General features: G+C 40.9%; 2 protein-coding genes across 2 annotated transcripts; both read right to left on the minus strand.

Annotated features, from left to right (window-relative positions):
- Window positions 1–1,745: 1,745 nt before the first annotated feature.
- fam124b (family with sequence similarity 124B) lies at window positions 1,746–6,616 on the minus strand. Its single transcript, XM_083913982.1, has 7 exons — window positions 6,547–6,616; window positions 6,150–6,181; window positions 5,357–5,566; window positions 4,629–5,024; window positions 4,273–4,469; window positions 3,095–3,257; window positions 1,746–2,433 (listed from the first exon to the last, which is right to left on the minus strand). Exons 1-7 carry the CDS (start codon window positions 6,597–6,599, stop codon window positions 1,841–1,843), a joined length of 1,644 nt encoding a protein of 547 aa, XP_083770108.1. The 5' UTR covers window positions 6,600–6,616; the 3' UTR covers window positions 1,746–1,840.
- Window positions 6,617–8,120: 1,504 nt separating this feature from the next.
- cul3b (cullin 3b) lies at window positions 8,121–24,337 on the minus strand. Its single transcript, XM_083913598.1, has 16 exons — window positions 24,084–24,337; window positions 22,332–22,529; window positions 19,169–19,282; window positions 17,679–17,839; window positions 17,166–17,280; window positions 16,716–16,944; window positions 15,434–15,579; window positions 14,685–14,861; window positions 14,213–14,383; window positions 13,686–13,793; window positions 12,735–12,859; window positions 11,789–11,885; window positions 10,457–10,591; window positions 10,056–10,242; window positions 9,628–9,773; window positions 8,121–9,279 (listed from the first exon to the last, which is right to left on the minus strand). The coding sequence occupies exons 1-16, from the start codon at window positions 24,144–24,146 to the stop codon at window positions 9,148–9,150; spliced, it is 2,304 nt and encodes a 767-aa protein (XP_083769724.1). The 5' UTR covers window positions 24,147–24,337; the 3' UTR covers window positions 8,121–9,147.
- Window positions 24,338–24,551: the final 214 nt, after the last annotated feature.

Consider the following 24,551-nt stretch of genomic DNA (forward strand, 5'->3'; position numbering starts at 1 on the left):
CTGTTAACTGCTCAAGACTAAATCTTTCTCACTGATTCCCAGTGAAGCATGTGCACAGTATTATGTGAGGTCACATTTCTGATTCACATCCGTCAAAGCAGGTAGATGTGTGGCTCCAGCTGTTTATGATGAGTAAATCATAAAGTGTATTATGAAGGCAGATGAATAATGGATGCTATCACAAAGCTGACAGGTGTGTCAACAATGTGGGGCATTTTAACAAACCCTTGAACAGTGATTCAACTCCAAGCATGAATATTTACAGATTCAATCAGATACGAAGTTCTGTCTGAAACGGTCTGCGCAAACTGTTGTTTACAGATCTGTGACACATCTATCATTCCCTTGCGTTTCATGCAATCAGAGTATTCACACGGTGTCATATTTCTTACATTAATGCAGGCAATCCAACTGTGGAGCATTGATTACTTGGCTCATTACAGAGTATACTAATCCTACAGCTAATTAACTTTGACGATGAAATGAAATTGGTATTCAATCTTAAAAGATTTTGTCACGTGAAATGTCACGACACACAGTTAGCCTTCATATTCTGACAGTTTATTCATTTATCTTTTAATATCAAGCCTCAAGACATTTCTCTGCCTCACTGAACATTTCAGACGCTGCCCTGCACACATTTGATCAAGCGCTGGCCATGCAGCCGCCATTTGTGTAAGCCAGATCCAGGTTTATCTGGGAGTGGGTTACCTTTAGAAGGTCCTTGGTCACAAGGAAAAGTTCATGTCAACTGGGAAAGATGTAAATTAATCTGTGTTGTAGAAGAGTCTAACCTGAATCATCAGGTCGTGAAATGGGTAGTATTTTCCTCTCCTCACATTACAATATTATCTTTTATCAGACTGCTCTTTAAACGGCTCAATCATCAAGACCGCTGTGCAAATATGTTGTGGGTTTGACTACTGTCGTTTTCATCTTACAGCCTTACAGTTATCAACATGTCTGGGGTCCCAGGACACATTTGGGCTGTCTGAGACACCTTACATGCGAATACTTGGACTAACATAATAGAAAGACATATATTACAAGATTGTTTGTGAAGTCCAAATGTTCTGTTACCACTAGGCTATCTGGGGAAAAAAAAAAATCCTGTGAGAAAATGTAATCCTCTTCAATACAGTAATTCGGCTGGGCCTAGTCCAGCCTTTAGACATTTTAATACACAATTACTAGAGGAAAGATCATCTGAAGTGCATTTTAAACATTTGTAATCAAAGGCTACTAAGCTATACTTTTCCTAAGTAAAGCCTGTAACAGATTGATAATGCTGCACTGTGGAGAGCATTCAGACTAAATCAGATTTCAAATCACGATCAACAGCGACATCAAAGAGCGAGATCAGCATCTTTTTTCAAAGGCGGTTGAAAAATAATAGCTTGCGGAGCTGTGTAATGTGACAGAAACCTAGATTGGCATTATTACCCTGACAGTAACACTTAACACAAAGCATGTTTTTCTATTCACATGGTGACATTTGAGCAGCAGCTGCACAAATCATGAGTTGGATCTAAATATAAAAGTAATTTAGACATTCAAGAATATTAATACCTGCACAGTTTTAAAATATCACTGACCTTGCACTGCTCACAGCAGCTCTGCTAATAGAAATGTATGTAACAAGTTAAACGATTTAATGTTTACGTTTAACTTTCGAAACAGAGTCACTTCGGAGAGAAAGTGTCCCCTGCAGCTGAACTTTGGCTTCTTCTGTATTCCAGAGGACTTCTATTTTGTCCGACAACACAGCTGTGTCCTCTATGTGATGTGTTTTTAATTGCACTGTGATTATTACCACAGTATGTGGTGTAGTAGCAGGAATTCAGATGAAGAACTCATCGACTGACATTGAGTCGACTGGCTCAACAGTAGTCCTGCTCTCCACGAAGGGCCCTTTGGAGGGGCTTTGTCCTGCTGCCACAGTCCTGCTGCCGCAGCTCTTCCTGACTGCGTCTGTACATCCAGCAGAGCCCCATGTCCTGGAGGCAACCTGAGGGTGTAAGTGTGTCCGTGGCAGACATTCAATCAGCTCCTTAGCCAGGCCCTCCACAGCTGAAGCTCCAACAGCTGCAGGTCTCTCAGGGCGGAGAGTCTTCAAAAGGTCCATGGAGGAAGAGCGAGCAACTATTTTAACTGTCGTGTCAGAGTGCAGTGAGACAGGGTCTCCTGTGTCTACATTGGTCTCTGGCTCCTCCTCGTCCTCTTCCAGAAGGAGGTGGGAGAGAGAACGGGTGATGGAGGGGCGTAGAGGAGAGTCAGGGTGATTGTTGGTTGAGGGCGGTGCAGGGCTGCTGCGCTGAGATGAGTAACAGGAACTGCCTGGAGGGGTGCTACAGCAGCTTCCTGATCCCTGGCTCTCTGCTCCACCACCTCCATGAAGCTTCTCAAGGACAGGGTCACTGCGGGGTCTGTGGCCTGTGGACAACAAGACAGACCAAGTAGAGTAAAGAGGGAAATGAGAAAATGTAATATAAAATATTTTTAAAAAGCCATAGTATAGCAAGTCGTAAAATAAGTGATAAAAAAGTCAAAATATAATATGTCCAAAAATGCTTCTATCAGTCATAGGATAATTTGTTGTAAAAAAGTCAAGAAAATTCATAGTATAATGTGTCCGAAAAAAAATAAATCATAAATAGTCATTAAAATATTATGTTGAAAAAAGAAAAAAAAAGTCAAAATATAATACGTCCATAAAATGCTTGAATCAGTCACAGGGTAGCGTGTCAGTCATAACATAATTTTTTGAGAAAAGTTATAGCATAGTTTGTCCAAAAAAACAGTCAGAAAAAAGTCATAGTATACTACGTCAAAAAAGACTTAAATAATCATAGAATATTATGTCCAAAAAAGGCTGAAAAAGGCATAGTATATGTCGAAAAAAGTCGTAAAAAAACAAGTCACAGTATAATATGCCATAAAGACAATTTTAAAAAGTCTGATGGCATGAAAAAGTCAACGTATATTATTCCATAGAAATCACAGTATAGTTTGTCATAAAAGATATTAAAAAGTCAAAGTACAGTGTATACCCGGCCTCCGACCCTGGGAACAGTTTCCACCTCTGTGTACTTACCTTGCCTGTGTGTTTGCCGGGGCAGCGGCATCGTGAGGCTGCAGGGTGACAGGCTTTGGCCCTGTCCCAAGCTCCTGAGCTGCATTCCTCGAGGGGACACGCTGGGGCAGGCCAAGGGAAAAGCACAGGTCAGAGGTCGCTGAGGTTGAGCCGGGGTTTTCACCTGCAGCACAAAAGGACAGAAGGAGAGGGATTATGATTTGCACCAGGACAAGAGAGATTAAGGCAGGTTAAGCAACTTTGACAGAATTAACATACACGCATCTCACATACGGCTACTCTGACAGCTTGAGTTGGTTCCTGTGAAAGACAGCAACCACATGCCTTTTTGATTGATACTGATTATTCTGTGCTGTGGTGTGAATATGCTGAAGAATTATGGCCTTTTGACTAAACAAGATCTTTTTAAATCTGTTTAATTATGTTAAACTCTGTCATTAGGTTTGTGCAATGCGACATTATTAAAAAGTTAAACCTGAGTTGTGACATGAGGGAAGAATAGCACCCACTCACACATCATGATTTCCCCTCCTGACGTGCTGTTCTCTTTATAAATTGGTACATCATTTTATTTTGACAAATACATCTAATCTAAAAGCCTCTAAAATATCAATGCATAAGAATGTGTTCACATTAATCACCACTACAAGTTAAGTCGAAATTAACAAAATCCTTCCATTTATTTTGTAATATTTTCTCTTCAAAAGATAACAGATAACATTTACATTCCTTTATTTCACAAACAACTGCTGCTTCCCCTCCAAAGCAAACTTGTTATTACCTTAAGGAATCTGACCAGCTACATAGTGAACAGACTTTACAAATCTACAAATAACCTTGTAGCAGGACAACGAGCCTGCTCTCTGGACCCTTTATGTTGGTGTTAATTAAAGAATAAACCTTCCAGCTGATTGCCGTGTGTTTACGGCAAATGCAGGGCTGCTTCACACTGACGCAACCACTGATGTTTGACACACCTCATGATTTAAACTGACATAAATCAATCGAACATGTTGTAGAAGGAGTGGGGCGGACTAACATACTTAAAATCCACACACCATCAGTCATTAAGTTGCCTGTTAAACATGTTCAAAGACAGGACCTGAACGGGCACCAGGAAACATGAAGCATGTGCACATTTTTAACACATTCAACGCTTTATTTTAAGCTGCACTTACTTGGAAGAGGACCTTGTTGCCATCTAGGTCTTCTGTCTGCCAGCGTGTAGTGCTGATGGGGCTGCAGGGGTTGGGCAACAGAGGGACTAGCTGTCCAATTTCTTCCACACTAAACTGCAGCACGGCAGAGCTGCATGGCTCCACGCGAACCCCTGGTGACAACTGTTTCAAAGCCAGCTGCAGACACAGACCAGGCTCTGTGTGGAACAAGTGATTTTTGTGTCACTTACTGGCCTTTATGCTTTCCATCTTATTATAAGGGCTAAGCCTGAAAGCTAGACTTATTTAGATGAATATTTTATAAATGCTATTTCTTTAGAATTAAAAATCAAAAGGGCAACGGTTTGAAGACGTACCTGTGTGCAGAGTGAACCAGCAGAAGCCCGTCTTCTGCTCCTCTGCCTGTCGCTGCAGCACTGTCTCATAGAGCCTCACAGCATCCTCATAGTTGTCATACGCACTGTACAGCGTCACACGTAGTATTTCTCCTCCGCAGTGGACTGGTCGGACCCCCCACACAGGCATGCCTGCACCCAAACTATAGAAGTCTCTGCTGGGCAGGAGGTAGGGCCGCAGCATGGCGTTGGCGGGGGAGCTGCTGGAGGTAATGTGGATCCCTCCGGTTCGACTGCCGCAGGTCTCAGTGTGGTGGTACTGCCAGGGCGGACGCTGAAAGAAGTCGAGCACTTTGAGGATTCGCTCCTCTCCATAGGCCTCATGGAGGAAGAAGGTGATGGCCACAGAAGGGTAACCTGAAACATTTTTGAAAAAAGGTTTATTCCCAATAAAAACAGATGCAGTTCTATCAAGGTAAGCTCACTGTGGGATGGCATGTTTACTCCATACACAGAGTAAATGTAGTATTCAGTCAACAGTGCAACATTTGAGGGGGGTCTTCAAATTCAAAATTTCTGTAAACTTGTCTTGTTCTAACATATGGAAATCTTTACAGAGAAAAATGCACCTACAGTTGTGCAATTAAGTTGTGCAGGCACAACGGTTTCGCATTCCTGACAATTACATACCTGAAACACATTATATAACAAGATGTATACATGCAAGACCACACAGTAAGGATCCTTACCTGCCACAGGACAGAGGCGGGTGTAACTTCTGAACGGGGCGGCCCTCTCTGACACATGGAAGATTCGGAGGCTTGGGCAGAGCCAACGGAGGAGGCGATCCAGGGTGTGCTGCAGCAGCAGTGAGTCCCCAGGGTCGGCAAGCAGATGCAAGTTCATTAGCAGGAGCTGTTGCTGCCGCTGCTGCCTGACCCGACTGTTTAGTAGCTCAACTGGGGTTTCACACACAAACACAAAGGCACATTTAGTGTTTAGTTAAGCATCACATACACTGATGCACTACGTTTGGAAATGGAGAGGTCATTATTCCAGCAAATCTCATCACCATTACTAGAGTACAATCTGTGGCCCTGGTCTCCTATACTGGTGCCTCTGTTGGTTATGCATAATATTTAGTAATTACCCATATTGAAAGTAAGATATCACAAACTACTTTGGTGCATAAACTGTAACAATTTCAAAGTTATCAGCGTAACCTCAGCTTGGAGATGTCAAACTCTGAACTTTAACACTAACATCCCACATTGGTGGCATGGAGGTTAAACAGAGTTTAAAGGACATGGGCAGAGAGGGTCTAAAAAGCTATTAAATTGCATTATGGGAAGTGTAGGATTTGAGGTTTTTGGAGCTTGACTCATATTAGGGACCTATAGTCAGATATCTTGGCTTCTGCTGCATCAATTATGATCATGCTTATTTGAAATCTGTCTCTTGTGAGTCCCTAATATACTACCTTTATAAAAGAAAGTGTTTTATTTTTATGACAGGAGTTCCTATGACTGAAGGAATACTTACTGCCAGATGATGACATCCTGCTGCAGTCAGATCTGAATAAGACACAAAATAATAAAAAGCAGATGGGTGATTCATTCTCAAACACTTTTTGGGGGGTTTTAAATTGGAGGAAAGTAGGAAAAAAATGTCTCCATCTTGCGGTGGTTGGCTTGGAAACGTGCCCCTTTCTTTGGTCACCATGACAACACAATGGCTGTTGTAAGCGAACACAAACTCTAAAAAGGCAGTTAACGAGACAGCGCCGTTAATATAAACACCTACAGCAAAACACAAAGTGAATTTGCTGCTTGAAAACATTATTTTGGTCAAAGTTAATTTCCATTGTGGTTACAACGGCTAAAAGTAGGCGAGCTACGTTCCAGTTAGCCGCGTTAGCTGAGACAAACGGTTGACTCACTCGGCAGTTTCAGCTCCGGAGTCCACGGTTTCATCCTCGGCTCTCTTTAACATCGTCCGGTGACTATTACACCTTCTTTCACACTCGGCCGAGCCATCTCCGGGGAAAGCTTCGGGCAGAGTTTGCAACAAACAGTCTCCCGGGCTGGAAGAGTTTGATTTCTTTCCACTGTCTGCTCCAAAAAAAAAGAAAAAAGAAAAGGGACTCTTTTGATGGGACGCTGACGTCACCGGGCAACCATACACCGTTATGTTAAAGGCTCTGAGTGTGTTGTTAGAAAAAAAGAGCAGAGGCGCAGCCCGGAGTTAAGTTTAGAAGAAGAAATGCATTCTTGCCTACGTTTCGGGACTGTGCCTAAAGTCTGCGGGCGAAAGGCACCAGCAGGAGTTGCTTTCAATCTAAAGCCGCCTGTAATAATGGAGCAGATGGCATGCGTCTAACAATATGAGAAGACAAAGGGACACAGTCCAGACGGGCTGCACAGATTTCAAAGTGCAGGGGGACGAATGAAGGGCAGGCTCTAAAACCCTGGAAATTAAAGACACTGTTGGTTAATACCTTGTTAAGAGCATTAAACTCGCTTTTGGAGCACACCGCGTTTTGACCAGACCTGTGAAACACATGCACTTAATAGTTTGTTGCATGCATGCAGTACTGTGTGCATGGAAGAAATATAAAATACACAATATCTTCATGTACGGAGACTCATGAGTGTTCAATATTAAACAAATGAACAAAGCGTCGTGCAATAAATAGATTTATATAATGTGCAATGCAATTTGTTTCATCTAGCTTCTTTTCACAAAAAAAAGAAGCAGCCAGGTCATTTCTATTTTTTTTTAGTTATTTCTTTTAATTTGTTTGATGTGATTGAGCCAAGACTTGGTTTTCAAAATAGAAATGGCTCTTAGGAAATAAAAGGGACTTGAATAAACTGAGAAGCAGGACAAAGTAACATATAATGAGCTGCATTTAAGAAAAATGCATTGGATTGTTTGAAGTTTCATGTGTATGTTGCATATTTGTCTCTCTATATATGACCATTGTATCAATACATTTAATACTGAACACTGTGGGGCTCCATTTGTCATAAAGGTTACAATGTTCAGTGTTGGGACTGTTCAAGAGAGGCTCTGATTCAACTTTATGGGCATTTTGAAGGTTTGTGGTGCTTGTGTTGTTTTTAAACTTTTGTCCATTCATTTTATATTAGAGGTTAAGCATTGGAAATACCTTTCAGTATAGTACAATATGTACTGACAACCACAAACTACAGCCACCAACATTATACCCCTGAATCTACACCTCTCCATAGCAGTTTGAACAAAACTACACATTTAAACGGAGTTTGTGCTCTTGAAAGAAAAAAACCCCGGCTGCACTTAGATCTCAAAATAATGCAGTAAACAATGCACATCAGAGGCCTACAAAGTTCCTCTTGTGAAGACTAAGCTAAGCTTTAATTATGGTTAGAGAGGAGAGTATTTCGGACATCTGCTGAGGCGTTCTCACGAAAGAAAAAAAAAATCCCTTCATTTTTTATTCTACATTTAATATGATGAAAACAAGGCCCTGTACAATCCACCTCCGCAGTGAGTACAATAATTATTTTACAATTTGTACACATTTGAACACGGTGCTAGACTGGTTCCACCTGTTCGAAAATGCAGTTGAGAATGAAAAAAAAAAAAAAAAGCTCTTTGAAAGCTGCACCACAAGGAACCTTCCATTCAAACAGAAGAGATCATTTTTGGCCGATCCTACAGCAGGCCTGAAGTGAAGAAATGCGTCATGAGAGACCAAACACCATTTATGGAGCTTTTATGTGACTTGTTCCCCTGATTGAGCAATTAGATAAAAGCATGCTGTGAAGCTGCAGCTCTTGATCTCTCTAACCACTAGTACAGACCTGGTCAAAATATTGAAAATGGCATTAAATATTTCATCTATGCGAGGTGCACTTAAATCATATCTGACAAGAAAACAACCTCATAACAGACATATATTCAACATAAATTAAGCACTCTGTGTTTTCTCCAGTACTCAAAATGTCTTATACTGCTGTTGTAAAACAGGTCTGTACCAGTTAACACTTTGTCCTCTTTAAAATCCTCCGGGAGGAAAAGGCCAAGAGTGTCTGTCCACCTGTACAGCCATCAATGTGCCACAAAAAACAAACAGAACACATTGACATCGACATTTAAAACAGGGTGAATTCAAATGTTTTCTTGGTCTCCATGTAGCCGCACGTTTGCTTTAACATGTTTACGCTCGTTCTCGACAGTACGCAGCTAATTGGCAAACAGGCTCTCCAAATTCTCTCCGAAGGCCACAAGAAACATGATTTTGTACAAAACTAGATCCCCTCCTTTCCTTTCTCTCAGCGGAAGTAATCTAATCTCGCTAGAAAACTTCCCCATCTTTTGCACGATTTTCTTTCTTTTTACACATTGTTATGGAAGAAAAGGTAAAGCTTCCCAGTGTTTCCCAGAATCAATGATGAAAGCACTTCCAAGTTCATTCAAACGCATAGCAGTCCACAAAAAACAAGGCTCTCAGTTTCTCTCAACTCCATGTTAGCTTTCATTGAATTCACATGTTTTATGCTACGTAAGTGTACACTTTGCGGTCCTCTGGCGTTCGTGCCAAATATTCCCTCTCAATGAGTCCTTCGATGCGCTTCTTGATGACTACAGGACTAGGAAGGAATCGTGCTCGCAACTGCTGCGTGACCTGTGGAGACACCAAAAAACAGTAACAAAATCAGTACATCATACTTTTCACCCCATCATTATCACTTCTCTCACTTTATCATCATGATTATCACCTGGCTTTACAAATTTTGCTCTCATATATTATATTGTGGACAGGTTGTGGTCAACAGAAGGAAAAGACTTGACTTTTATTGACTGTGTGGTGTTCAGTCTCAACTCCAGTCTATCCCTTTCCCTTGTTCCCTTGCTAAAGACCACTTCTTATACTGTAGATCATAACGTTCAACACTTAGTTTCTCACTAAAATTGCGCAAAATTGGAAATATGCTAATTTAGGAACCAAATGCAACCATTTCAGATGACTGACCTCTGCTACTAGAACATTGTGCTGCATCTTCTTTCTGGACTTCATGATACGAACGATGGCAGCTTCGATCTCATGCTTCCTGTCGTCGTCCACTTTCTGTCGTGTCTCTTTCCTCTCCGGGTCTGACTCCCCTTGTTTAGCAGCCACTAGGTGTTGCACAACAAAGGAAAATAAATGCAAAAAAAGTAGAGCTAGTGTCACTGTATGTATGTATGTTATTTTCCTAAATAAGCGCTCTAAAAAGGTAGTGTTCAACAGTTTTGGTACATTTGCTGCAGGAAAGAGGCCTTTGTGCATTTAATTGTTTACTGAATACCATGAAATTAGAGTATTTTAATACATAATAATAATAATATTAAATACAACATAATTATCCATCAAACATTATGTTACTGTACGTCTTAAGAAAACATCTGGATTTTGTGTACCTGTCTGGATCTTGACACGGTGAAGTTTGGAGGTAAACTGGTCATTAACTGTAAACACATGGCCATTCTCAATCTCCTTGGACTTGGGCTCCTTGGTGAGAACTCTCTGAGTGGGTTTCCCACAGGCCAGAGACTGCAGCGCTCGCACCAGCTCCCTCTCTGGGATGTCCGTCTCCTGCTGGATCTCCTACCGGGTGGAAAGTTTTGGGTCATGAAAAAACAATTAGAAAGGCGTAAGAGAAAAGACGGAATCTGAAAAAGTGCCTTTTCCTGCTGAAATGATCCACTATCAGTCAACCGGGTTGTTTTTCTTGGCTGTTTTTGGTTTGAAAAAGAAATAGGGGGGGGGGGGGGGGGGTACCGTTACATTGCAAAGGGTAGTTGGGTATTCAATTGTGTACCTCAAAGATGGACTTGTCTCTGTTGTTGAAAAGCATGAGGATGGTCATCTGGAAGGTGGAGACCTGCAGTATGTGCTTTCTGGTGTTGGAGCCGGTAACCTGGGCTCCTCCCACTCCGACCTCTGATCCATCCTCCTTTGACATGTTGGGACAAAAGATCAGAATCTAAGAACATGATGCAATCATGTTTCGAAGTACAATAAAAACAAATGACATAACATGATAAAATTAGTAGGTTTTTACAATTATTGATCATTATTGATTATTTAGTCATGTCCATTACTCTTTGTGCTTACTTCGATGTCACAAGGTGTTTTAGCACCACATATTTAAAGTCAAATTTACACTTTGAAGATTAAAAAACACTTCTGAAAATATTTTCAGACCTTTTGCAACAAATCTTTGGAAAACTCAAACTGCACTACTGACAACGCAAGGTTACTTAAGTCATCTTGTTATTTCCAGGGCTCCAGACTAACTTTTTTCACTGGGACCACTGTGGCCCCCCAACTAAAAATTTTAGGGGCACACACGGTAAATCAATAATAGATGCGGAAATTACAATGTGCCGTTTCAAATTCAGTGTCACATTTTTATTGTGCACTTTTGAGGATGCAACATAGAAGGTAAACTTACAGCAGCATTGCTGTTATGACAGTACAGTATTAAAAAATATACTATACATTCAGAATTAGGGGTGTGACGACATCCTCAGCTCCATGATGAGATGATACACGATATTCACTCTAATTTTAATTTTAACACTATTTTAAAATGTCAGTATTTTCTTTACAGGGGTGTTGATTTTAGCAGAGAGCTGTGGTGGTGCTACAGGTGTCCTTGCATAGTAGTTGTGTTAGCCGCGGCGTAGCCTACGGCACTCACAGCTTGTCACATACGGCTCTCAGGTCCGTCAGGTGCTGACACTGTGATTATTACTTGTAGCCTGATGTTAATGAAAGCTGCAGGAGCTCATGTGTTACAAGTTGTGTTACTGTGCTCATGGCACTATCCTCTTACACTGCTTACATACTGTTCCTGTCTTATCGGTCACTCTGTTGCTGTTTAGCCTCTACACACACACACACATACATATATATATATATATATATATATATATATCTATATATATATATAGATATATATATGGCGAGACATCTAGGCGCAACCAGATGTAAAATTCAGTCGCACACTCGCAAAATGTCGCACACTCGCAAAATGCAACCATTTGGTCGCAGTCTGGAGCCCTGACATGGCAATATAGATTTGAATTTTTGTGTTTGTAAATACAGTGCATACCATGCTGATATTACATTTTAAGGTGAAACGTACCTTTTTGATGGGACCATAGAAGGTGGCGTTAAGATCTGCAGAACCCATATGGTGCTGCAGTGTGAGTTGTCTGCCGCTGTGCTTACCAAGATAAAACCTACAAGGAGAAGGGAGTCACTCCAGGTTAACATCTAAGAATTGCCAATGTACCACAATTAATCCAAATTAAGTGTTAGTACTTTCTGCAGCAGACCCTAGCCTATCACCAAAATGCCGACGTCCTGACCAGGACTGAGTGATGGTTCTATCTGGACCCGTGACCAATTTCGGCTAAATTAAAATTGACAGAGCATTGTTTTTTTCGCCCAAAAGTTGCAGCCAGTCAATAGGGCAATAGCTATGGTAAATTGACTTGTACTTACTACTTGCCTCACTTACTCACACAAGTTGCAACCTGCTCATCAGGATCTAATCTAACCATTCAGACACACATTCACACACTGATGGCACAGCCTTCGGGACCAATTTGGAGTTCAGAGTCTTGCCCGAGGACACTTCAACATGTGAACTGGAGGAGCTGGGCTCCGAAGCTTCACTCATTTGAGCCAATCAAATCAGCTGTTTACCGTGCGTACACAGTTTACTAGAGAGAACAACAGTGTGAAAGAGATATGAGAGAGATAGCTGCATGAAGCAACTGACCTTGCTATCCTCTGGCGGGTTCCCCCTGGTCTTACCAAAGGAGCACTATACACCGTGACCACATTTGGATCGACTTACAACTGTGAATCAGCTTTCACCGCTATGAACATTATTAAAATCAAGTGCCATTCAAGGCTCAAGAAGGAGCACCTACACATGTGGATGATAATGAACTACATTCAAGGCGAGAGAGAGAGAGAGAGAAGCAGCTGTTTAAAGCTGTGTGCATTTTTTCTAAAAGAGGGAATTTCATTGAAACCATTCAAGGATAAAGAAAGAACTCCTAGCGTGACTAGTGACTAACCTTCTAAACACTTCAAATGCATGTCGTGGTGAAGGGGGGATATTGCACTTGGGTGTTGCTGATTGCGTTGGCCAGTATCCCGTGGTCAGGACTCTCACAGTGAGATCAACTCCTCCAAGGGAAACCTGAAGTCAGAAAAAGTCACAAGACGCACAATCAGGTTTCAGGCTACGGTGATATAATTACACCCTGCAGCTCACTGCTTTTGTGCACTGATTGTCATTGGTGCAATTAAGTTAGAAGCAGTTAAAAAAAGACTGATAAAAGATAACTTAGGGCTTGTATCCACACAGCATTTCATTTTTCTGAGCGCTAGGATCTTTTTTTCATTCTTCCCCAATGATAGGAGAGAGTGTATCGGGCCACATGCGGCAAGCTAAAAAAGATTTGGCAGCCGCTCAATGCGCTTCTAGTTGAAAATCAGCGCTCCAATGGACGGCCCGTATGTTTCCCAGCACCCTGCCAGTGCCTTTCTGCCAGAGAGAAATGCTGTAGACAAAAAATGACTACAGGCCATTGACACAAACTAGGTACTTTGCTGTTTACCTGAAACAGATCACTATGTTGCATCCAATCTAATTCAAATTTCACAAAACAATAATTAAAAAAGAAAAGAAAAAAAAATTCTTTTAGCTATAGATTCAGCAAAAACATGTAAAAATCATTGTTGTTTACTCGACAGTTCACTAATTTAAAATTGCTTCAGCAAACTACAATGAAGAGAAGACAGTGACAGGGGCTCTGGTGACAAAAAGACATGTGACAGCAGAGCACAAGCCATAAATTAGCACCATGTATTCCCAGGACATGGATAGTTAGGTGCATGATTGTTTTTATGTAACTGAGCAACGCAGCAATGCTCAGTCACTCAAGCAGCCATGTACTGATTACAGATAGCAAATGGGCTCATTATTGTGACAGGATGAGTTGTGGCGTGCAGTGTCTCCTCACCCCAGTTGTCTGTAGATGTTGTCTAAACTCATCCATGGTGGTGTTGGAGATGCTCATATCCCGGAACATGCCCTCCAGTTTAGAGGTGAACTGACAGCCGCACTCCGTCTGAGCAATGAAGACCAGAAGAAGGATCACATTTAGTTCATTTAAAGCGGTTTAAGGTAAATCAACACTTAAATGGTGGTCAACAAATGTGTGAATTTGATACATCCTGCTTACTGTACGTTTCTTCTATCATTTGTAATGTACCTACACACTAAAAAACCTTAATCCCTACCATAGGGGTTTAGAAATCCATATCCCTATAAACAAGATCACACAGCCTGCCTCTACCACTTCAAAAATTCAATATGATATGAAAATGTTAAGCGCTTTGAAATGATTTAATTTTAACAAAATCATTGGAGCTAGATAACCAACTCCCATCTGGATGCTGAGGCTTTTTCATTCAACTAAAATCTAGACTGAAATCTTATTATTTCAATCCAAAGGACATAACGTGGTTATATCACAGTCCTGCTCACCTTGAGCTTTGAGATCATGTTCTTCTCTGAGTCATCAGAGACGCTCTTGTTGGTGAGCAGCCGGCGGGCCAGGTGCTGCTTGTAGTACCTCTCAAACACGTCCTTCTCCTGCATGAAGCGGAACAGCACCATGGCCTTGTCTAGTATAGACTCCACTTCCTGCTCTGTCAACTGAGAAAACAAAAAACAAAATGATGCAGGTTACAAAGGATGGTCATAAACAGCTTCAATAATCCGATAATCGCCCTTGACTTTTTTATTGCCTTTGCGGCATTAAATTAATAGGTTATTCCCCGCTTGTATAAAATAAAGAATATAAGCAATAATAGCAGGGCTTGATGGGGTGATATGTGATGTGGCATTGAATCAAAATGGTTTTATGTTACAGCGTGATATCAAATCCTGAATAAGCAGGCCAATAACATCTCCAGCGTGTCCTAAAATCAAAGTATCAATCCATTAGTGGGCTCACCCCTTTCACTCCTTTTTTCAGTTTGTCATCAATGAAGAGTGACAGGTATTCTGGTGAGCGAGAGTTGAGGTTAAGGAAGTACTCAAAGTCTCCAGCAATAGTTTGTTTGAAGAGCCGGTCATTATTGAAGGACTCCAGGAGGAATCGGTCGAAACGTGACTTCAGGTCCAGCAAACCCTGCAGGAAAGGAGACAGGGACGATTAGGAAAAACACAACAACCTCTTCTGTTAGCTTTAGCTCAGCACAGCAGCTGTTGTGGAACTGCATACCACAGAGACGGTTTCACACAGGAGCTTCAAAAGCGCTGAAAGATGAACATTAAGAAAAAAGCGCCTTCTCTCTAGGGCCCGAATGACCTCACGTTATTCAGTCCAGTGCACGGTGTAGATGAGGGGAGAGACCATCATGGCTTGTGGCCACAACCGCAGGGGACAGTTATTTTTTGCTGGGAGATTATGGAAGTACATTATGGTCTCGGCTCGGCACGCAATGTGTATGCTAAAGTGTGCAGAGCCAGTAGGAAACACTGCATGATCTCTCACAAGGTTAGATCTCTCTCATTTTCCTAAAATATATGCAGTTGGAAGGTTATAGTGTGCTTTAGCAGAGCGTTTGTGCCGTTAGAATTGCTTCATACTCTTGCAGCAGCAAATTAATTGGAAATTTTACAGAACTCTCCTGCTGATTTACAAGACTGAGCAATAACATCCGTGCACTCTAACATCCTGTGATGCCCCCATCGTCTTACCTGGATGTAGTCTACGGGGTTCTTTCCCTCTCCCTCCTCTGACACGAGAGCCTTTCCTTGCTCCCGCAGGTACGAGCTCATACACTCACACATGGTCTTCAGCCCATTGGGAACCCTGCTGAACAGCTTGTACATGCACGCCAAATCTGTGACGGACATGCACAAGTACACACACAAGCACAGATATTAGGAATCTACAGTAGTTCTACCAACTGAAAAAGGACTGAGTAGCTGAGATCTGCTGAGAAGCAGGCGTATGGACTAAAATACCCCTGAGCGTACTGATGTGGAAATATTTGCTGAAGACATCAATGGTGCTACAGCACTACAGTCCCACTTTCCTCTAAATCTAATCGTCAAAATTACATTCCTCGAATCTCATCATTGGAGACATGAGCAAGGGGAACATTGTGACTGCATTACTGATGCAGTAAAATAAATATATCTTGCAAGTGACAGTAACAAAGATTATTAAAGAGCGTTAGGGATTTCGGTTTTTTATTTTTTTATGCAAGGCATGAAATTTACTGTGTTGTAGGGGTGTCACAATATTATGATATCATGATTACTGTCAGAGGAAATATCACAGTTTCACGATTATTAATTAGGGATTTTAATATTCAACACTATGGAAGGAAAAAGACACCCAAGCGTTCCAGTGGTCCTGCACATAAAACTTGTCAGCCTCCTTTACATCTAAAATAGAGGGTTCAGCACGTACTCATAGAACTGGAGTTACATCCAGGTAACTACAACATACCAAGAAGCAAGATTCAGAACTAGTCGAGCTGAGTTTTTAAAATGTTTTGGTCCAGCTTAGTAATGTTACATTTGCTAGTTAAGCATTTATTTCCACCTTGACTTGAGCATAAAGGGATAATTATCTTGAAGATTTTAGAACATATTCAAAGAGTTAGACCCTTTCTGTCACTTCTTCGACGGCACGCTTTGCAAATTGGATATCTATCTTCTACAACAACTCCCTGGTCATTTTGTAGGTATCCAAAATGCTTTCAGGTCACGTCGTCCGACTGACGGACATAACAAAGTGGCGCACACACAAGTGACTTGCGAGAGAAGATATTTCACAGGGTAACAATGCGGAAATCAGGACACCATAGATATCGCAGCTTCTACAATTCTTACAGTTATGAAACTGCGGTTATAGCAAAAACAGTTAATCCTGACACCCTTACTGTGTACTTAAATCAATTTAAAACTAAATATAAATAAATGCCCAACTAAAAATGCTAAAGACATGTAGCACCCCAGGGCTTCTTACCATCTGTCTTGCCATTTTTGAGCATGTGGACCAGGCCAGAGTTCTCCATCTCTACGATCGTCTTCATGTGTTTGGAGATGAGCTCACGTTCCACCACCTTGACAATAGGCTCTTCTGTAGATTTATCCAGGCAGTGCATCACTCGCTCAATCTCCTCATTGATTCTGGCCTCCACCTTCTTTATGTACACGCTGGCACTATTTTCAGCAAGGAACTTTTGGCTCTCCATCTGATTGAATACAAAAAACACTTATAAGCTGTAAAAGACCGAACTATTTTTTTCCCTCCTTTCCATTTTCACAATTTCACAAAAGATGTTTTAAGAATCATGTGTATTTACACTGTATTTTATTTATATGGAGCCCAGAGAGGGAAGATGTAGCGAAGATAATTGGGATATAAATAAAAGATGACAATGAAAAGTCAGGGAAATTATGCTTGTCCACAAACCTGGAAAAATTCTGCAGACATTTCTAGGAACGGTGCCTCGAAGTCTTCTTCATAAACAGATCTCCCTTCAAGGCCGAGGATCATTAACATTTGGCAGGCATTTCTAATGGCCCCCCTGGTGGAGAGGAGAAGCACACCAAATGTTGAAGGCCGATTCAGTAATGAGAAGACAACAAAAAAAAACACTTCTGGATGCTCATTACACACAAATACTATGCCAACTAATTTTAGATTATTTGTTCACAAAAACAGTGCATACGGCTCAGAAAACGCTTTTATAATGCCAGAGGCTGTTTCAGTGAACATCCCAGTAAGTTTAATTGTAGCAGATGTACATGAAAAGCATGCATTCTGTAATGATTAAACATTTTCCTTTATGACTAAATATGAAGGCTGTGGATTCCATACTCATTCCAGCTTATGTGCAACTGGAAAAAAATAAACTTGTCAACATCAACTGGAAACTAATTAAGTTGTCATGCAATCAATCCTGTCATTTAGCCTTTTGGTTACCTGTCCACCACCTCTCCTTTCCTCTCGCGTGCGATCATGTCCAGCAGGGTCTGTCGGAGGTGGTCTCTGATGCAGCCATAACGAACCACTTGATCCCTAAAGATTATAAGACCCAGGTTGTAGACGTTCTCTACATTGTTCTGCTGTACGTACACCCGATCCTGTGAGACAAATACACAAAAAGGAAAATCAAAGTCTTGGACAACACAGACAATGACATCATTTATGTGGTTAAACATGTTTATGTGTCATCCTTTACAGTGGGTTTAAGGCATGATGTTCTTCATTCTACAGTGATGATTCATCAAGAATGATACTTTAAAACCACTTCAGGTTCATTTTGAATATACGTGTCTGTGTTTATATATATATATATATATATATATATATATATATATATATATGCAAATATGACCAGTGTATTTGCACTTCATTTCTGACACTGACACAGTCCTTCTAGAACAAAGTTTGTTTGTAAATAATTTTACAGTCACAGGTTTTCATTTGTTGTATCTGATTGACTGGAATGTTACAGTTGCTGATACAAGCACAAAAGTCTTACTCTACTGTGGTAATTACAGTAGTTAAGAGTAATAACCAATACCTACATATTTTATAGAATGAGGACAAGTAGCATTACATGCAGTTGTTCTTTTTGTTTTAGCTCAGCCAATAAATGTGTTTTACTACTTTAAATCTACATGTCTACCTGAAGCCGAACCAGGGTGACATTTGACCCGTTCACACCGCCTTTTCATGTGTTTCTCTGTGGGGCTGGTGCGCCTTTATTACGCCCTGCCGTCTACGTGAAATGTATGGAGACAGAATTGGGGGACAGAATTGCATAGATCATAGATCCGCAACAGCACCCAGACAACGTCTGTGTGAATGGGACAGCCGACCGGGCACAACGACACAGAGTAGTGATGACAAGTCGACCCAAAGGCAGGTCAAAAAGTGACAAAGCAGCATTCAGAGAATCCTAAGTTATGAATAAGCCTGTGAATGTTCTCATTTGTCCAGGTCATCGTTATCCTCAAAGCAATTTCAGTCAAAAACAACTGGACTGGTTGTTTGTCTAGGAAGAGTTAAGTTATGAATGACTTACAGAATCATTGCATGCAATAGTCCACTGTCCCTAAACTTCTCCCTATTCTCACACACTCTGCAATCTGCCTGTGTCCCACCCTCTACTATCAGTTGTGTTGCTATAATGTATAATGTTGGTAGTTTGTGGGTCGGGTGGGCTTCAAATGGTCGATTAACAGTGCAGACTGGCACAGGCGCCTCTTTTACTTCATGTTTTTCATGTCATGTTTTGTGTGAAATCCCAACTGGGGCAGCTTTACACCGCCTTTACTTGGTCGTTTTTCTAAAATAACGACCAGTATTCCCTTTTATATTCTGGTGTGTTCTCTTCGTTGATGTGTGCGCTTATTAGGCTGTGAAAATGTGTTAAATGAGAATGATGGGAAACACCAGCCACTCACCATATACATCAGGATGTCTCTGATCATCACCATAGCTGTTTGATGGTCGTTCCAGGCCTGATTTAAGGTTTGAAGGAAGTTATTGTTTAGGGAGTTGAGGACATCTTCTCTTACCTTTGGGGGAGAAAAACACACATGCATGAGGTGGAGATGCTACAGAACAACTGAAAAAAAACTTGAAAACCCTTGAAAAGAAATGCTCCTGCATCAGACTGACACTGTTATGATTTATTGTTCATGCAGTGTTAATATGACTCTACTTTGCTGTTTCTTTAATACCGTTTCCCTAGTAGTCAGGCATAAAACAGCTTGATAATAGTCACACTGCAGTGTGACTCAGCATTGTTAACGTCTCTGTAGAGTAAGATTCTTAAGGGCACACCAACCTCCCCCTTTTCTTCTCCTCGACAGAGAGGATGACGTATCACCTCTGCTCTTACTAATCTCACTTACTTACTCACAACTCTTCAGCAAGTTCAAATGTTAAGGTGAAAGATGGAAGCAAACTCACGAATCTGAACATGCCTTTATATCAAAGACTCATTATGCACACTCACTGCTCACTTTTAAAAGTAATTAGGAAGTAACTATGGTTGTTTAGTGATGATAAGATACAACAAAATTTTGACAATTTCTAATGCTGCTGCCGGTCCATCATACATGTACTGAACTTTTGCTTAATGAATGTTTTATTAAAGTTATACCTTACAATTACATACAGTCTCCATGACTGTCACAAGGCATCACATATTAACGCATCTCTTTTGGATTTGGTTCATTGCAGATATTCTTAATATGTCATACTGTGAACTGTTGAACCTTCCTGGCACAATATTTTGCATATATACTAATTTATTGTACATTTTTGTCCTTTTTAAACAATATTTTGTCATGTTTTTACTGTACGTTTTCCATTTTCTATTTGTTTCTCTACTTTTGTATCTTCTTACTTTCTTAATGTTAAGGCAAATTCCTTGGATGGGAAAACCTACATGGCAATTCTGATCCTGGTATTAATTATGAAATTATATTAGAAAGATGTGATGAACCACTGTAAATAACTGATGTCGAAACATTGGCGTTATTTCATCTATTGGCTTCTAGATATTAGATATTAACAAGTGAGAAGACTGTGTATACAGTGGTTTACGTGTGTTTGGAGTCACAGGTGAAGATTTGAAGAAGTCAAATTAACCATCAAAGCCAGAAGTTTGAAGAAAAGAAACACTCCGTATTTTTAGTGCAAAGTTGGGCCGTAGATAAAATGAAATGCATTAAGGCAGGCAGGATTTTAAGGCCCTCTTCAGTCAAGATGAAATTATAGGAATTGTATCTGTCACCTCTTTGTGCTGACATTCAAAGTCACCTGCTGTTGCCAGTCCGCCTGGTCACTGCTCAGCAGCAAATTCAGCTGAGTGTAAAATTCAAGCTGTCATTTCTGACATTTCTCATCCTCAAATCCTTCTGTCAATACTTATTAATGCCAGCAATTATTATTAGGCCTCATTTTAATTTGAAGTAGAGGAATAACTAACAGTCTAGCTTTAAGATCTAACAGTTGAACCTGAAATGCAAAAGAAAATCATCATCATTGAGTTGTTTTCAATACTTCTAGTCTGATTGAAGTTTCTGAGATAAGTTTGAAATTGTTAAGGCTAAATGCAAACCATTCATCCTGTCTTTCTTTGAAAGTGATATCTGGATCGTTATTAGATAATAAAAACAGACTTAGGTGTCAGCTCTCTGGTCTTTGAACTGCTGCTTGTTGACATTCCCTGACTGCTAATTTACTGAACCTGCCAAGTTGAGAATGTTCATTTAATTAAGCTGTGAAACCATCTGGCTGCTGTTCAACAGCAGGCTGCTGAAATATAGCTCATTGGGTATCTGCACACTGTACGCTGCACAGAAGCCTCCACCACAGATGTCATGGCCAAACTTAATTTTCTTACTATTTGTATGCAAAAAAACAAGTGTCAGCTTGGGAAAAACATTAATTAATGGGTCCTCTTATTTACATGTATCAGCAGGAATTTGAAAACACATTAATCTCATAGCCAAATAATCAGCATTAGATTGTCATTGCTTTTTTTTTTACTGATTGCACGGAATAGTGATATTCACTAACATTTGACATGACTTACATTTCACTTACAATGGATTTTACCAAGCAAATAAATCAACTAAATGTCCAGTTCGAGAAATTTGTACTCGAGTCAAGGCGTCATTCAAAGACATACTGTTGCACTTGTAACACTCAAGGCAAAACCTTATGAATGACAAGCAGGCAGAGGGCCAGCCTCGTGCAGCTGAAAACCAGAACAGAATTACAACTCAAGCACCCCATCCACAAACCTGGGCACTTTGGAGCCAGACACAGAAATGGGGAATCTGTCAAAAGCAGGTCTGAGTGATTCTTAAAGAGTTTTACAAATCTCCAATTACACAAGACAAGGGTTAACACATCTGAAATTGTATTACCAATTTTCTAACTTCCTTTAATACTCACACCCTCACAAAGCTGCTCAGGAATGGAAACAGCTCATCTTTTCTGGTACTGCAAAGCCGAAAGATGAATCTTAAAAAGCATACGACAGATTGTCCATCTTCACTTCACCTACTAGTATAGACCCCACATGTCAATTTTCGTTGTACCTCTAAGTATTAGCAGATCACCCATAATTTCTGCATTTTCAAATTCAGATCTAATCTTAAATTTAATTAAAGTATCTTATATCAAAGACACATATGTACTCAGGGTTTCTACCAGAGTACTTCAAGCCTGCTGGGCCTAGGCATTGGGATATTTATTTATTCATTTTGTGATGTTTTTAAAACTGAAGTGTGTCATATAAGTTGCAAATTCCTTTAAGAAATAAGTTGCGTAGGTCGTGTGAGTAATGTCAGCCAGGGTACGGTAGAGTCAGAGACAGAGAGAGACCCAAGCTAAGTTACAGTGTCTTGCTTGCCACCTGCTGATTAAAGTAAACCCCAAAGATGGAGATAACTTCGGCTCAAATAAGGTGGACTAACCTTAAAGGTCGACCGGCAATTTTCATTAGTGTGAGAGAGTGACTAGTTGCTTTGCTCAGCACCTCCCACCCAAACGTCTCTGGTGGAAACCCATATGTGTCATCACTTGTCTCATCAGTGTTATTCTTACTTTGTTGATGAGATGTTCAGTGACGACTTCTCGCAGGCCCGTGTACAGCTTCTCTCCATGTTTGTGGAGCACCATTGTGTAGGCGTTCCTGTACAGTTCCTCGAAGCTCAAGCCGCTGTTGTTCTTCCTCTGAATCTCCTGGATGGCATTCTTCAGAAGGTCCCAGATATTATTGACGTACTTCTCATCCATCGTCATCTGCAAAAGGTAGCCAGTAAGAGGTTTAATGAGATAACTGACCGTTAATGATTTTTTGTATCAACACTTAGATACAAGGATCTTGTTCCTAAATAAAGCCTCACAAAGCAGATAGACTCCCACCTAAGTGTAGTTTTAGTTGTAAATGTATCATTAAGAGTGGTATATGCCAATATATGTACACTATAAATAGGGCCTTTCATTATATAGGTCAGCCAGTTAGTATTAAATATTTAAGGAACAGCCATGTATATAACATATGTATGTGCATATTTGTGAGATTACTCGACTGGGGTTCTGCATTGCTGTATCAGCCAACCCAAATCATTCCTAAACGTAGCATGAAGCTGTACAATCCTTATTTACTACTCATGTACAGACATGTACTTTAACTTTCATATTCAAATGGTATTTAAAAATTGGTAGTTGGTAGTCAGAAAAATAAAGGCAGAAGCAAGATTTATTTTTAATCTACATAGTGTGTAAAACATGTAGATCTGCACAGTAATACTCTGTGCATCATCATAATTACAAATAAGACATTCTCATGGATTTCCATAGAGCCTTGTTTGCCAAAGGAGAAAACCTAATATGTGCCACAGCAAGTGAGGAGGAGCAGTGTGTGCTCCTTCTCAGCAGACAAGCCCAAACACATGCATGCCAAGATGCTGCTCTACCAACAAGTCTGGCTGTCTCAACTGGGCCACGCTCACCAGGCTCACATGGGTCCACTCTGCATTAACACAAGTTAGCTATGTGGCCATGGTTACTTGCACAAAAGTTGACATTACTCAGTAACAGATAGAGAAGTAATAAACACAAGTACCTGACTGATGCACAGTCACACTCAAGTCAGTCAATGAACAGAGTGGCATTTCAATTTAAGCAGAATGAGGTCAGTTCATAAATGAGGTCTATCTATCAGTGACTTGCAGACAAAGGGAGTGCCAGGTGGACGAAGAGAGGAGTCCTAAATCACTATTTTAACACAAGACAGAAATAAGACTCGGATCTACTGCTGATACAGCCATCAATGCAAACCTAGAACTAACGCTGGGCAAGCTGGTTTGTTTTTTTTAGCATCCATTTGTAGCTGTGGTAACGCTCCTGCTATTTATTGCATTCAGTTGGAAATCTAGATGACATTTCAGTGCAATTAAAGTCAAGTCAAATGTAGAGCTCAGACACAAAACACGCCATGCATTTTGATAAAGAAAGCCGAAAGCAGTAAAAAACAACAAGTGTCAAAGAGTCAAGGCTAACGTTAGCATCGGCTATGTCGACAGATCCAAACTGCTAAGCTAACGTTTGTGGAGTTGTGGGGCGGTTGAGACGTTACAGACAATGAAGGTGATTCATTAAACTTCCCACTGTGACAAAGTAGCCACCTGACCAACCGACCGAGAGTGTGGGCGACTGGACACTTTGTTTACGGATAAGTCATATCTGCTACTCAGCTGGTTAGCCTGTTAGCATACAGCCAACTGCCCCAGACCACGGTGATCGAGTCACCGCCTACCGTCAGACAGAGCACCTAGTGCGGTGTGCACTTACAGGAAAGGCCCGTATCCTCATCTTGGTGTCCTTCTTGGTGCCGCCTTTGCTGAGATTGGACATGGTTGCCTCGTCCGTGGGCTCTGTAATTCACATGAAAGTATACTCCAGGGCAGGGACCGGGGGGCTGACTACTTGGTTTATGGAGCAGCCCGACGAGCTTTCACTCGACCTCGTAGCTCTCCGCGTCCCGGCACCGCGAGTTTATTGTTGACAGCCAAACAGCCAAATCCGAGAGTTTTCACACAGCAATGGCGGACTACCTGCTGCAGTTCTCATGGCGCAGAGCTCACGCACCCCAAATCACGCGAGATTGTAATAATCCTAACTTTAATTGCACCTGTACAAATTCAAATATCTAGATCTGAAGTGTGCCCTTTGTGACTCACAAACTCAGACTGTTATTCATCTGTTTGGGAAATGGGAATATTGTTATTTATTTATATTATTGATTCATTTTTCTATTGA

This window comes from Echiichthys vipera, assembly GCF_963691815.1.
Source record: "Echiichthys vipera genome assembly, chromosome: 5".
Lineage (NCBI taxonomy): Eukaryota > Metazoa > Chordata > Actinopteri > Perciformes > Trachinidae > Echiichthys > Echiichthys vipera.

What these genes read in the sequence shown, in the direction of transcription:
- fam124b (XM_083913982.1), bottom strand. Translation starts at nt 6,599, where the DNA reads ATGTTAAAGAGAGCCGAGGATGAAACCGTGGACTCCGGAGCTGAAACT. An exon ending in TCCGGAGCTGAAACTGCCGA is followed by an intron (nt 6,182 to 6,546) that starts GTGAGTCAACCG and finishes TGTCTTATTCAG; the next exon opens with ATCTGACTGCAGCAGGATGT. An exon ending in CCGGCAAACACACAGGCAAG is followed by an intron (nt 2,434 to 3,094) that starts GTAAGTACACAG and finishes TGTTGTCCACAG; the next exon opens with GCCACAGACCCCGCAGTGAC.
- cul3b (XM_083913598.1), bottom strand. Translation starts at nt 24,146, where the DNA reads ATGTCCAATCTCAGCAAAGGCGGCACCAAGAAGGACACCAAGATGAGG. An exon ending in TGTCTGCAGAATTTTTCCAG is followed by an intron (nt 16,945 to 17,165) that starts GTTTGTGGACAA and finishes GTATTCAATCAG; the next exon opens with ATGGAGAGCCAAAAGTTCCT. An exon ending in CCGTGTCAAGATCCAGACAG is followed by an intron (nt 9,774 to 10,055) that starts GTACACAAAATC and finishes TGCAACACCTAG; the next exon opens with TGGCTGCTAAACAAGGGGAG.